The sequence below is a fragment of the Aspergillus vadensis genome, assembly GCF_003184925.1.
Source record: "Aspergillus vadensis CBS 113365 unplaced genomic scaffold BO88scaffold_12, whole genome shotgun sequence".
NCBI lineage: Eukaryota > Fungi > Ascomycota > Eurotiomycetes > Eurotiales > Aspergillaceae > Aspergillus > Aspergillus vadensis.
Window position 1 is genome coordinate 916,054 of NW_020292050.1, and position 15,234 is coordinate 931,287.

Below are 15,234 nucleotides of genomic sequence, written 5' to 3' on the forward strand. Positions count from 1 at the left end.
TTCTATCACTGCATGTCAACTACATTCTTTACACTGCGTCTGTACATATTCATCTGAAGCGAATCTGAAGAGCCGGGAGTCTTGTCAACTTCATCTATCGTATTTGTTGCAATATTCCGCCAAGTTCCCCAGTCATCAGAACCAAAATCGCCATGCAAGTAGCTGAGATCCTCTCCGATCTGACATCCCTACGCGTCTGTGTATGTCCTCCCCAGCCTCCTTGTATAAGATGGATCAATATACGTACTCATCTGCAGTACAATATCCGGACTACCTCTCGTCTGATATCTGATAACTGATATCAATCACAGGATCACCATGACGCCCTCGCTCTCGTTACTGTTAATGAGCGAATACCCCAGACCACAGACCAACATAACCTCAAAACAACAAACGCGACCCCTTCGGTCTCTGGAGTAAATTCAGGCAGCTACGAAAACGAGGATCTCCGTCGCGCAAAAGAACTTGTCGACTTGCACTATGAGTTCAAAGCCCGTCATGCGCTAGGCACGGTTGATGAGGAGCTCTCGCGTGCAAGGGAAGAAGTAGCCCGAGTGCTAAGCGAACTTAGCTAGTTAGGGAGAAGTACTAGTACCTTGGTTCTAGGCTGTTCCTAAATTTTGTTTTCCTCTTATGCATATGGGTGTTTTATTCAGGCTGGCGTTATCGGTGCTGGGCTGTATGATGTTAATACAAGGGAATCTAAATAGGCACGATTGACTTTCCGAAGGTGCTATGACTTTCAGTATGCTACTCCTGGTAGGAAACCTTATTGGTTTGACATTGGGTAGGTCCCCTACTTATGTGGATTGCCACCTCCGTCTGCAGTGTCGGGGGGGGCTTAGTTTCTAGCCTGCAGAAGATTCACTTAAAGATGGCTACTGTGCTTGCTTCTATGAAATCGAGTATTGAGGATCTCACGTCCTTCTTTATTCTGTATACCATTCTCAAACTATCGAGACTGTTGGTATTCCCGCACAATCTCTTCGCCAGGTGTTGAAAATCCCGGCCGGGGTTCAGCAGGATATTGTCTAATGGGCTGGTATTCACGCCTGACAGATAGTCCAGAAACCATCCAGATCTCCAAAATGCAACACCCTTCAGGCAGTTCGTTAGCAGGCTAGTTGACGCAGTTTAACCAAGGACCACATACATTCGGAAGGCCCGGACCAAACGGCCCAGTAAAGTCTTTCGCAGTAGCCTCCTAAGCATCCTGGTTGTCACGCTTGACGGATGACTCGGCACCAGTCAGATCCCTGCCAGAGCCTTTCCCTGATTCATAGTTAGCAAGCGCTAATTAATCATACTTGGCAAGGGGTCTTATACTAGAGAACTTGTTACATCCTTCTCACGGATCTATTATCAGCAAGTTTATTATTATCGTATCGAGGGATCTCATACACCTATAATGGGAACTGCAGCTGGATTATTGTCACGCTTGACAGATGACTCGGTACCAGTCAGATCCCTCCGGAGACCCTGTCACTGATTTATAATTAGCAAGCTAGATATCATACTTGGCAATGGGTCTCATACAAGACCACTTAGTGTACTCTTTTCACGGATCTATTATCAGCAATCTAATTATTATCGTATCGAGGGATCTCATACACCTAGAAGGCCATCTTTAGGCGAGACATTTTCTGCAGTAGCCTCCTGGGTATCCTGCTTGTCACGCTTGGAGCTCTATCGAATCTGGGGTTAGTCAAAGAGCTAAACCAATATTCAGAGCAGCAGGTGTATAGCTTATCTGAGAATTGTTTGTAGATTCTAGTAGTACTCACAGTAGGCAGGGCCAGGGTCGCAGAGACCAGTAACAGTGTAGTGAAGATATACTTCATCTTGGATGATAGTAATAGAAAGAAGCTGGATATCAGTATAGACTAAGACTCAAAGAACAAGAAGAATAAGTTGGCTGTGCCGACTAAGTCCTTTTGTATCTGTTAGTTATACTGAATATGAGATGATATCCTGCAGGGTATAGCGGTTTTTGGTCAGCTTTTATACACGAGCGCGCCAAACCGCAAGGGACCCATAACTTCGGCTTTCTAATACCTATTCTCTCAGCGATGTGTACCTGTCTTCTTGTCGTTGACAGTATCTAGTATTACTGTTAATTCTTATTCTTCGGGATATATACGTCGGACCTGTCAAATTCAGTGCCTTGCATTCTGGAGGAATGTGGTAATGTGAGCGATGATCAACAACAGTGAGGCTGGGAATGTCGTCTTCAATGGTAACACAGCATAAATCTGTATCTGTGCTCAGCCTGGACGCACCATAAGTGGATATGCTATGCAGATCATGAGTTTCGGGCACATTTGCGACCTGCCTTCATTTGGCGGGTCTGTTCCAGAATAGTATAATGTGCAGTGTGGCAGCTGAGCGGGGAAATTCCCCCTCTGAAGAGGGAATTCCATCCGCTAGGTAGGAAACCCCTAGTTGGAGTAGCAAAAGTCTAGTGAGTAAGAAGCCTTCTCGATGGATTATGCTGACGCATTGAATGCAACTTCGCAATAGCGCAGTAGATTAATGGTTCATTTTGCTCGGAGTACACATTCGACACAGCCAGATACTAGTATTTGCCAACCTACCCTTCCGTCGTAAAGGTGACAAGAATCTAATCGAAAACTGTTTACAGTATTTGTGTAAATCAAATTCTCCATGCACATACAAGTGCTCAGTAAGGGGGAAGGGGCCGGGGGAGCAAGGGTTGTTGGGTTGAGGCTTGAATATTGACAGCTAAAAAGAAAACAGCAGAATGCTCATTTAGTACAGACTACCATATCTGTATTCGACTATATCATCTAATATGACTGGAGTCTCTTTTTGACATAGTACTATGCGGTGCGTGAAATGGTCGGAGAAAGTATGTCAGACAGTTTCGAAAGCAGCATCCTCTGCGTTCTTCATACTACTTTCGAGCAGTATTTTTGATTAATTAATGAATTATTTATTCTTTTTTTATTTACTCCTCTTATCTTGAGAATCGCTGGATATCGGTACTAACCAGACGCCTTCGACATGGTATCTTCCAAATCCAATCGCTTGGTAACTGGATGGTCTGTTTCACAGCATCTTATCAATGTATCTACGTTTCTGTTAACTCTACCCATTTACTGATGATGATCCTCAGGTGCACCTGACCATTAATTATCAGATATAGGAATTATCATTGCATTATCACATACACTCTCTTTTCAGACAATGTTCACCATCTATTTCGCTATACTTTGTGTATAGATAGTTGATATCGTCCACAATAGAGCTTTATACGCAGATGTATTCAGGCCGTAAGCCCGAGGGATTGATCAATACAAAAACACATGCTCTAAAGGAATGTCTAGCCTATATCAAGCTTCCTGGTTTGTACCGCCTCGTGAAATCATTTTTGCGCATTAGACAAGAGATTGTCAGAGCTAAAAGTCTGCTTAAAACAATCTGAATACAGAAAATCCCAAGCCCTTGACCCTGATCTCACATGAATGGACAAATTATTATACTCGTCTGAAGGGTCACCTACACCTAGAAAGTTCCTTTTTATAGGGAAGCCGTCTTCAGACACTTGCCTTTTTAGCCCTTTTTGTCCTAGTCAGCGCTGTCAAACCCAGGCGAAGATGAAAGAAGCGAAGTCAGTTCTACAGTAGCCTCCTAGGCATTCTGGCTGTCACGCTTGGCAGATGGCTCAGTGCCAACCGGGTCTCTTTTGAAGGCAACACCCTTACCACGCATCTCTGTCAGTAGGCTGGTCATCACTTTGAATTCTAAAAAATCACATACATTTGGAAGACCCGGACCAAAAGACCCATCAAAGTCCTTTGCAGTAGCTCCTTGGGCATCCTGAATGTCACGCTTGGCAGATGATTCAGTGCCTGTCAGCTCTCTTCTAAAGGCAACACCCTTTCACGCATCTCTGTCAGCAGGCTGGTTATGAATCTGGATTAAAGAATTACATACATTTGGAAGGCCCGGACCAAAAGGACCTTCAAAGTCTTTCGCAGTAGCCTCTTGGGCATCTTGGTTGTTACGCCTAGTGTTTGACTTGCTAGGCCGACCCTTTCACAGAGTTAGCGTCAGCAAGCCAATCAATCACAATTGACAAGGGGTCTCATACACCTATAAGACTTCCTAGCCCACCAATGCTCGGCTACGAATATATTGTCAGCAAGCTAATCATCATACTTGGTGAATTATCTCATACACCTAGAATGCTATTTAGAGATGGGCCTCTCTCTGCAGTAGTCTCCTGGACATCCTGACTAGCCCGCTTGGATGGCCCATCTGAGAATGGATCGGAGCCATCAGCGTCTTGCCGGGCAACCTGGTAGCCACGCTTGTATGACCCATCTGCGGTTGGATCGAAGTCATCATCGTCCTGCCGAGCAACCTGGTTGCCACGCTTGGTCGACGACTGGATACTATTTAGATCTCCACGTCGACCGAGGCCCTTTCACAGATCTATGATTAGCTGACCGGTCACCATTCTTAGAAAAAGGATGACATACAAGGGTATCACCAAGCAGACCAAGAGGACTGCCACCTATACCTTCCTGTTGAGTCGCGGCAGCGGTGGACTCCTGACTCGAAAAATCCTGCCAAGCACCGCATTAGCGAGTTGTCTGAACCCATACATGAGTAACAGACAGAAAGCCACTACGATATAGAATATGTTCATATTCTGTTACTTACAGCAGGCAGGGCCAGGGTCGCCGAGACCAGTAACAGAGTAGTGAAGATATACTTCATCTTGAATGATAGTAGTGGAAAGAAGTTAGATACCAGTAGAAACTGAGACAAGTCGACTGTGTTGACTACTAAGTCAGTTTGTATCTGTTGTACTGAATGAGAGAAGATATCCTGGTATAGGGGCTCCAGGCCGGCTTTTATACACGAGCTTGCCACATCTCAAGACCCATGACTTCAGTTACCTAATCCCTAATCTCTCACCGATGTGTCTGTATCTCCTCATCGCTCAAAGTATCTGGTGCTTCTGTTGATCATCATGCAGTCTTGAACGAGGAACTCAGGTGATCTGTACTTGTCACTCGGTGTAGGTACTAAGGATTAGTCCGTGCCAGATGTCTGAAGAGGGGAATGGAGCGATTATCGACAATGGTAAGGCTATGCATGTCGTCACAGTGGCACAGAATCAAACTATAGCTACGCCCAGTTCTTTTGACTGTCCCTTTCCAGGATGATATGCCGAACAAATGGGATGAACACCCCTCTTGAGGGGATGCAGCCAGTTAGAAGGAAGTCGGCTTGTTGGAGCAGCGAGCAACTAGTGAATGAGAAGTCTTCCTTGTCCATTCATTGGGCTTCCCTGAATGCAGCATTGCAATAGTGTAGTAATGTTTACTTCTTTTCGGATAACCTATTCGCCGCGGCTCGACACTATTACCCACCTACCCTTTCATCCGAAAAGCAATAAGAATTCCTCCAAGACCCGGACAATAAACCTGTTTTGAAGACTTGTCTACGGTATTCGCGCAGAAGAAGCTCTACACAATAAATTTGTTTGCTCACTCAAGCAGACCGAAAAGGTATCTTCTTAGCTTACAGGTGTGGCAAGATAGGGTATGATAATGTGTGGATTGCACTGCATTATGTAGCGTGTACTCCAAGCATCTTGAAAGTCCCTTGATACTACTACCCAAGTCTTCTTCGATTTATCCTCATTAGAGTCTAAGGGCTCGGTAAGGGAAGAGGCGCGGGCGCCAGGTGATGAGATTTGACTTCAAATTTAACAGCCTAAGGTAAAGAGGAGGGGGGGAAGGGGAAAGAGGGCTAGATTATACTAGAATATATTATCTATATACTACTAAGTTATCAATATTTCTATTTACTCCGTCCATTTATTGGTTACTATTGTCTATCACACCAGCTTACATTTGACCATTGTAAATTAGAATCAGGAATTATCATTGCAGTCTCACATAAATACACCATCTTCCCAGACAATTCTCCCCACCTCTTTGGCTGTGCATTTCCATAGTACCTGTAACATAAATATGTTCATGCTCTTCTTCTACTGAGCTGCTACTAGAAACTTACTGGTCAATTAAAGCGGACAAATGGGCCCACGTATGCTTGCAAGCAACAGTGCTCCTTAACACTATCTGGCCCTCATCCTGACAATAATCAGCAAATGTTAGGTTGGCCTAGTTCTCCCAGTCGTCTAATCAGAAGATCCCGTGGAATGTGCTTTCTTTTAAGATAGGTACTACTTTCTCCGCCACTTGCTGAATTGATCTTTGCGGTTCATTTGATCCCTTCAGTGGTTTGCTCAGCTAAAGGGTAGACCGTTCTCCCGATGTCTACTTCTGAGCTTTTGGACTGGCATAATTTCAACTTGGAAGAATACGATCACGATATGGGAGCAAAACCTATCGTCATAAAACGTAACTATCAAGTTACATTTAGCATACTATGTAATGCATGAAAGCAGGTATTGTTTGTTGTGGCAGTTTCAGAACACCAAGCTCTGCATTCTTTCTTTATCATTTGGCTTTGTACGGCCTCTTCCATACAAGGCTGCTACTCTGTGTCTAGATAGTGGATATTCCATAACAGGAGCTTTTTACGCCGATATATTCAGACTTTAAGCCCGCGAGTTGTTCAATTCGAAAGCGCAAGATGCAAAGGAGTGACTAGCTTAACCCAAGCTTCCTACTTTTGTCTCGCCTCTTGTAAGCATATTTTGCACATCAGATCAGAAGTTGTCAGAGCTAGAAGTCTGCTTAAAATCAATAGAATAACGGAAGTTCCAAGCCCTTTCTCTCTTGCCTTCACCATCCATGGGTCTTTCAGGTTGTTTATATGCCGCAAGCAATCTTCCCCGGGAATTCAAAGGCCCTTTTTGAATCACAGTATAACCTGAAAAATAACCTGGCTCTCATGCTTTACGGATAGCTCGGTAGCAGCAACATCACCAAGTATTTCCACTGATCTGTCATGAGCAGGCTAATTATCCACTTGATTGGAGGATCACCTACACCTCGAAGTTTCCTTTGGTAGGGAGACCGTCCTTAGCCTGGTCATCGCTCTTAAACCCAGCCCAAAGTAACAGAATAAAAGCGACCTTCTACAGTAGGCCCATCCTCGCTGTCACGCTTGACAGTTGGCTCGGTACCAGTCATCCCTTATAACATTTACTTTTTGCGCGGAGTTTCTATGCGGCTTCGCGAGATACAGACTCTTGCTCCCGTAGGGAAGTAAATGAGCCCCGTCATAACGACAGTCCTCAGGGCCAATCTGATCGAAAATTATTGACTGCCAATATCTGTGCATAACGACAGTATAGTATCCACAGTGTGCGTGATGCATACGCTTTGTCTAACATTTCCCCTCAAATGATCCCTGATGCTTCTGTACAAACCCCCCGTTCTGTGTATAGTCCTTTATTTTTCTTTGTCTTATTATATGGTGGCAACTTCACACATGCAGAACGCCGAATGGGTTCCTTCAATGGCCTGATTACACCACATAGGCTATAGATTGGAGTAATGCATTAGCCTCGGTTTCTACCGAGTTATCCAGATCCCGTAGGATGATATGGATTCCCCGATGTGTGGGGGATCAAGCATGGCCAGTTGACTGCCCCCGAAAACAAGGAGTTCAAAGAAAAGGAGATGTTCATGGACTGTCGCCGCTTGAGGGGCGACTCTATCAGGCGGTCTTTTTCGCTTCTATTGTCATCCTACAGCCCCAAGCCTCGAAAGTCGGGGGCCTTCGCAATGAGCAAGTCCAAGTATCAAGAAGTACCTGAAGACGATGAATCGGGGGGTCTATTAGGACACACTGAGACTCCTCATGCGAGCCCTGACCGACTCCCGGTCTCAAGATATCTTCTTTATGTGGCACTGGGGATCAGCCTCTTCTTCAATATAATCAATCTGTTCTATATTATCCAAGATTCTGGAGATATCTGCATTCCAAACCCTATATATTGTAAGTTAAATTGGACAAAGCTTTTCTCGGAATAATACTGTTAAACTCAATGACTAACATCACTGGTTACCAAATTGATCTTGCGAAATAACACCAGCGAACCAGATCATAGATTATAAGACCGTGACCTTTACCAGCGGCTTTGGATCTGCTAAAACCCCATATATGGGCCCTCCTAATGACGCGTATGATAAAGCATGGGAGGACTTATCCAACTGTATGACACCTTGACCTCTACCTCCAGACTTCCATATTGAAAGGCTCTTACCAACGTTGTGTTTGTTCCTTCGAAATAGATGGCATCATCCGAATCCCGCAGTCAGATGCGGCCAAGCTAATCAATCATACAATTCCAATTGCCTCTCAGCCAGGTATGTATGTAATTGGACTCGATGTTTTCCATCAATTTCATTGCCTGGTATGTGTTCTTTTCTCCTCTGGAACGGGCTTACGGATATATTAACCCCTTCCTATCAGCACCACCTCCACAAAAAGGCCTGGGGTCACGACATGGGCCTCAACATGAGTGATCCTGAAGCGGTGGAGGGCTTTTGGCGCCATCTCGACCATTGTTCTGATTCTATCCGCCAGAGTCTGATGTGCAGCTCGGATGTATCAACCATCCACTGGCTGTGGAATGAGAGTATACCGCGGTGGCAGGCAGATGGCAGGATTGTACATACCTGCCGCGACTTTGAAGCTATACGGGACTGGGCCTTTGCGAGAAAAGCTGGGGTGGTAGACTTTGACACATGGGTGCCCGATCCATTGCGTGGGGAGATATAAAAGACAAGTTTTAATTAGATAGGTCGCAGAACCACATATTGTGTATAATCATTAGAAAGACCACTGGCTCCAGTATGAGCCGCTGAGACAAACACTTCAATAGCAATTCAGTCACTTGCCTTAAGAAGAGCTTTTCGCGGTTCTAGATAGATGCCAGATGAATTCAACCGACCCTGCTCCTGTCCCTCCGATGTCTTCTGGTCAACTCCGAGCAAGAAATCGATGGTACCTAGCGCGGTCAGACATATAGAGTACAATGTATATGTATGTACACTTTGTTATGACTACATCTGATTAGTTACTTCAATATTCTTTGGAGCGAAGAGGAAAGGGTCCTGGCTTTGCTGAACATCCATCACCGATTAAGAGACAACCGTACTTGAGATTGAAAGATTCAGTCACATCAGACTTATAATACTATGAGCAAAGGACGTACAAGCTTTCTTGACAGAACATAACTAGCTAGTCTTGGTAGTAGTAGTAGTAGTAGTAGTAGTAGTAGTAGTAGTAGTAGTATCAACATCCCAAAAAGGCAAGATTGAAGCTATCCTCGGTCCGACTGCGACTCCGGCCTTCGGGCATCGACAAACACCCAACCCGCAGTCTCGTGGCTGGCTCAACACCGCAGCTGTTCACACGCCGGTCGCTGCACCTATTGTCGACTTCTCAATAGCTGTTGGTTCTCTCGAACTAGGACTAGAAAGCATGGCGACAAGCGTGGATGCCAAGCTGCTGAAGCAGACCAAATTCCCTCCGGAATTCAGCCGGAAGGTGGACATGACCAAGGTCAACATCGAGGTGATGAAGAAGTGCGTTGCAAACGCCCCAGCTAAGTTTCTTATCGCGAGGTGCTGTTATCACCCGGGTCTGGAACTAACACTTTTGATTATTGCAGATGGATTGCTGGAAAGATCTCCGAGATCCTGGGAAATGAGGATGACGTCGTCATTGAGCTCTGCTTTAACCTTCTGGAAGGGTCGCGGTTTGTATGTACTACCTTTTACCTTTTGCCTTTAATGCTGATTTGCTATGTTTTACTCGGGGTTCAGCCATCCAAGCTAACTGAGTTCACTTTGCATTGTCTTAGCCCGATATCAAGTCCCTGCAGATTCAGCTCACCGGATTCCTCGATAAAGATACTGGCAAATTTTGCAAGGAGCTGTGGTCGCTATGTTTGAGTGCCCAGGAAAACCCCCAGGGTGTGCCCAAGGAGTTGCTGGAGGCGAAGAAACTGGAGCTTATCCAAGAGAAGGTGGGATACCTTACGGAGGTCCGGGTTGCTAGTCTCACGCTGACGCCCTCGTTGTCTAGATCGAAGCGGAAAGAGCCGCCGAGGAAACCCGCAAACAGAAGGAACAGGAGCGCGCGCGAGAGCGAGAACTTGAAGATCTTCGACGCAGAGAACGATCTGAGCGCACAAGGGGAGGAAGAAGAGGCGGTGGTCGCGGTGGTCGAGACTTCGATAGACGTCGGTCGCCTCCGCGACAGCGCAGCCGTGACCGTTTCCGAGGTCCGCCTGGCAGACGAGAGTTCGACTCCTACGTGCCCTCAAGCTCTCGTCGAGGCCGTCGGCCATCCCGTTCGCCCAGTCGCTCTCGTTCTCGCTCCGTGTCTTCCTCGCGCTCACCCCCACTACGCCGGCGCCATCCTGGCAGCGACCGGAACCGACGACGTCGGTCGATTAGCGGCTCTGTCTCCCCGGACCGCGGTGATCGCAGGAGACCCAGGAGACGCAGCCCTGATTACGGTGATCGTGCAAGATCCAATACCCGCAGTGAATCATCACGCTCACGTAGTCCCAGAAGAGACCGACGGAGACGGAGATCCGTTTCTTCCCGCAGTGCATCGCGTTCACCTGTCCACAGAGACCGACGCAGGAGAAGAGGTTCTTCGGCATCAAGGTCCCGTTCGAGGTCGCAAGGGTCGGATGGTAGCGGCACTAGACGCAGAGGATCATCGCCTTACTCTTCACGAGATGATAAGAAAGAATCCACCGCTGATATTGCAAAGGCCCGCAAGTCCCGTGACGACCGTCGCTTGAGTCGCAGCAGAGAGCGCAATGACACCCGCAGACGCCGGTACTCATCCCAGAGTGTCAGCCGCAGCCGCAGCCGCAGTCGAGGCCGTTCCCGCAGCGCCAGCCAGGATTCCCGCAGTCGGAGTCGCAGCCGTAGCCACAGCCGCATGAGGGATAGGAAGCGGCGTCGGTCCATTGAGAGATATGCCCCAGTTGCACGGAGACGGCGCAACACGTCCTCCGTATCCGTCCCCAGTGATAAACGAAAGAGGATGGCTGATGAAGACGAGGATGCCGCCAAACGATCACCACCGCCGGCTGAGAAGCCAAGCTCGAGCGACCACGAGATGAAGGATGCCACTGAGGTGGGTGAATGATTTCTAAGGGTCCTCTTCACACAATATCTATGATTTCCTAAGTTCGTTCATTGCCCACAACTCTCCTCTGCCCCTCTCACTGTAAAGACCTAAACTAACCACCTAATCGCAGGCTGCTGCTCCCCCCAATAACGCAGCTCGTGTACGCATCTCCAGCTCCGAACTACGCGAGAAGCTGCTCCGCGAGAAGATCATCGCGATGCGCCGGACCGCCTCGAGCGACAAGGTAGGTAGCTCTACATCTTCAAGGTAGTCCTCATGTCCTACCGTTCAGGGCACACACAGCCTCACCTACATAAACCACATACCAAAGCCCCACTAAGGAGCGAAGGATTGGAGGATTCCGCAACTCAATATTTAGCGATCTATTCACACGTGGTAATGTCACTATAAACAATAAACAAAAAAAGAGAGTTTGCATCCTATGCCTGTCTCAGCAATATCTCCGTCAATAGTCCAACTATCCCCTGTACCATCATACTTTAATTTATTCTCCTTCAAAGTTCAGACCACGCAATCCCAATTCCGCGGAACGAACAGCAGAGTTTGCTTGGCACATGAAATAGTATCTAGTCTACGTTCTCAAATATTAGTCCGGGGGAACCACTACTAGCGCACTTAATCTAAACAAAGTTTACCCGGCATGCGACCGTTTTCGGGGCAATCTCCACAAGGCTAGGTTGACTATTGATTATTGGGTTGATCGACTATTGAGACTATTGTTTGTCGGGTTATTTAGACCGTTGAGCCGTTGATATAGCAGATGCTCAGCAATTGGGGAGATCTTAATACATGGTTGGTTGTGGTTAACTGGGGAGGGGAGGTGTGAGTATGCCCCTATTCTATGTGCTGAAGGGTCAGGGGGTATGGGATTAGAATCCATAGGGAGTTAGTGAGCTTTAGAGTAGGACATGATATTCTGTATTCAGGAATCAGATAGAAGGAGAGAGTAGTACCATTGAACACGCCGTTCAAGATTTGTATATGCTTCTGTTTTCCCTGGGGTTGACACGTGCATCTCGTAGAAGACACACCCTATGTTGAGTAGTAGTACACAGCCTATTTCTCGCTCCTACATGGGATATGCTTTCAATGGGTATCTAGATCAAGTCAGGAGATAGGTCCCAGATAGCCAACGGAGCTACGGCAGAATTACATTGTAGTTACAGACTCATGAATTAAGATGTCTAATTCACACCAAGGGGCAATGGGTAACTCATCAGTTGACCATGAGTCAAGAAGTTTGCATAACATCTATAACACCACTTCATACAATGAGCCTGTCCAAATTCCACTCTAAAAAAAAAAAAAAAAGCACACATATCCACAGGGTTTCCTAAGCAAACCGATAACCTTCCCCTCGTAATCGTACCCTTTCCATCCCCCCTTAACCTCGAGACGAACAACCCAAACAAAGCAGACTAACTGCCAGCCCCCTATACCCAACTGCCACCATCATCAGCACAGACACCAAACTACTACCCAGCGATGATAATTCATTCAAAGGCTCACAATAAATAATACCTAACTGTTATAACCTATCTTAAGCACTGAACCCACCTACAAAGTACAGACAGAGCACCGCAGATCACTAACACACACTGCAATGCATACTATAAGATCATCTCGATAAGAGCTTAAGCCATACATTACCCACAACAGTACTCCATAATGTCCCACTGTATACTCATCCCATATAATGGATGACGTCCGCTCATCACTCCCCACAATCCTATATCAAATATTATTATCATTATGATAGAAAACAAGCATACAAGTTAATAAAGAATAAATTAATGACCCATTGACACAGACAATTCCACTAAGTGGATTGTGGATAGTAGCTATAGCGCAAGCAAAGCACGAACCTCCCATCCCGTCTCCATTCTCCTCCCACCATGCTAACTAAGTAACCACTTACTTCTCGTACGCATAAGCTCCAACTCATCATCTCTCTTCGTCAGCTTACCCACTGTTGTGCCGCTGTCGTGACGTACATCATATCCCGTCCTCAGCCGCTTGATGATGATGATGTAGTGACAGCTGCGTGGCTGTGTCGTGTTCTCTAATTGTGATCGACTAGGGTTCGGGTTTAGCTCAGACCCTGTCAGCTGAGTGGGATGAGTAGGCTTGGTTCTGGAATCCTTGATGAGTAAAGGCAAACAGACTAACAAACAGGCAGGGATTCGAATTAGAGGGGTATTCGTTCGTTCGTCTGTTAGGTTGGCTCTAATCATGATTGACGGGATCGTCGGGGGCAGGGAAACTGTCTTACAAAGAACGAGGATTGACTGCTGCATTACTGCTTTGGGAGATTAGGGCACATGGGGGCCACACGTGTTGTTAGTCAGATGAAGATGCTAAGAAAGTAAGATCTACGGAGTACTATAGGATGGAGATATGCTGGTTTGGCATACGGGATCGAGATTAAGAGAAAAGAAAAAATAAACATTCAGGACGAGGACGGCTTTCGCACATCCCTCCACATAAGTACTGTACAGGTATTCAAATAACACATCATTGCATCGGCAAAGCGAATGGACTCCATTGGAGGGAAAGGTGGGATAGTATCAAACAATCAAGCCAGAAAATAAAGATTTGTACCTGCTTCGCCACTATAGACATCCTGCTCCCCTCGCCTTGTACAAATTCGAGCAGATATTCAAGACAATCTTCACAATGATTAGAATTAGAAAATTAGGTATATACAGGAGGACTATTCACCATTGATGCCGTTGCTATCGTCGTAACTTGTAGGCTGCTGTTGGAAGCTTACCAGTCGCAAGCCGAAACGCTCACAGTAGCGGTGACGGTGACAGTAACCACCTCGGTCTCGGAGCCGGAGCCAGAGCCGGAGCCGGAACCAGCGACGGGAGCGGTGGTGATCTGAGGAGAGGAACCACCCTCAGTGGCCGAGGTGGCAACGGGGACAGGAGTCACGGTCTCGGTAGCGACAGGGACGACAGTCTGGCCGGTGATGGTGTCGCAGGGAGTGGTGGAGGCTCCAGCGCTGGCGCCCTCGGGGACGCTAGCGGTGGGAACAGCAGGGACGCTAGCAGCGCCGGAGGGGACGACACCACCGCTGGGGGCGGGGGAGCCACCGCTGGGAGCGTTGCCAGAGCCAGACTGAGCAGGAGCGGCAGGGGTCTCGGAGGGGCTGGCACCGCTAGGGGCACCAGGGGCACCAGACTCAGCAGGGGCACTGGGAGCGGAACCGCCCTCGGTCATGGTAGCAACGGGAACGACAGTCTGGCCGGTGAGGGTGTCGCAGGGGGTGGTGGAGGCTCCAGCGCTGGCACCCTCGGGGACGCTGGCGGTGGGAATAGCAGGGACGCTAGCAGCACCGGAGGGAACGACACCGCCGCTGGGGGCAGGGGCACCACCGGATTGGGCGGGAGCAGAGGGAACAACACCACCACTAGGAGCAGGAGCGCCACCGGAGGGAGCACCAGGGGCACCGGACTGAGCAGGGGCGCTGGGGGCAGAGCCACCCTCGGTCATGGTAGCAACGGGAACAACAGTCTGGCCGGTGAGGGTGTCGCAGGGAGTGGTGGAAGCACCAGCGCTGGCGCCCTCGGGGACGCTAGCAGTGGGAACGGCAGGGACGCTAGCACCACCAGAGGGGGCACCAGGGGCACCAGACTGAGCAGGAGACGAGGGAACAACGCCGCCGCTAGGGGCAGGGGCACCGCCGGACTGAGCGGGAACAGAGGGGACAACACCACCGCTAGGAGCAGGGGCACCGGAGGGAGCACCAGGAGCACCAGACTGAGCGGGAGCAGAGGGAACAACACCGCCGGACTGAGCAGGGGCACTGGGGGCAGAGCCGCCCTCAGTCATAGTAGCAACAGGAACGACAGTCTGGCCGGTGATAGTGTCGCAGGGAGTGGTGGAAGCACCAGCGCTGGCGCCCTCGGGGACGCTAGCGGTGGGAACAGCAGGGACGGAGCCGGAGGGGACAGAGGGAGCAGCACCTCCAGAGCCGGAGCCGGAGCCAGAACCGGACCAGGAGCCAGAGCCAGAGCCAGAGCCAGAGCCAGAGCCAGAGCCAGAGCCAGAGCCAGAGCCAGAGCCAGAGCCAGAGCCAGAGCCAGAGCCAGAGCC

General features: G+C 48.3%; 2 protein-coding genes across 2 annotated transcripts; one reads left to right on the top strand and one right to left on the bottom strand.

The window, feature by feature from the left end:
- Positions 1-152: 152 nt before the first annotated feature.
- Positions 153-11,383, top strand: BO88DRAFT_341046 (PWI domain-containing protein; the record flags this gene model as incomplete). Its single annotated transcript, XM_025703079.1, has 10 exons — positions 153-200; positions 312-545; positions 8,796-8,808; positions 9,410-9,545; positions 9,632-9,722; positions 9,824-9,988; positions 10,048-10,303; positions 10,756-10,759; positions 10,932-11,122; positions 11,268-11,383. The coding sequence occupies 10 exons, from the start codon at positions 153-155 to the stop codon at positions 11,381-11,383; spliced, it is 1,254 nt and encodes a 417-aa protein (XP_025562813.1).
- Positions 11,384-13,846: 2,463 nt separating this feature from the next.
- BO88DRAFT_415572 (uncharacterized protein) lies at positions 13,847-15,234 on the bottom strand (the record flags this gene model as incomplete). The annotated part of the gene is made up of 2 exons (XM_025708210.1): positions 13,847-13,891; positions 13,930-15,234. Coding segments are annotated over 2 exons (1,350 nt in total), but the record flags the coding sequence as incomplete, so codon positions are not given.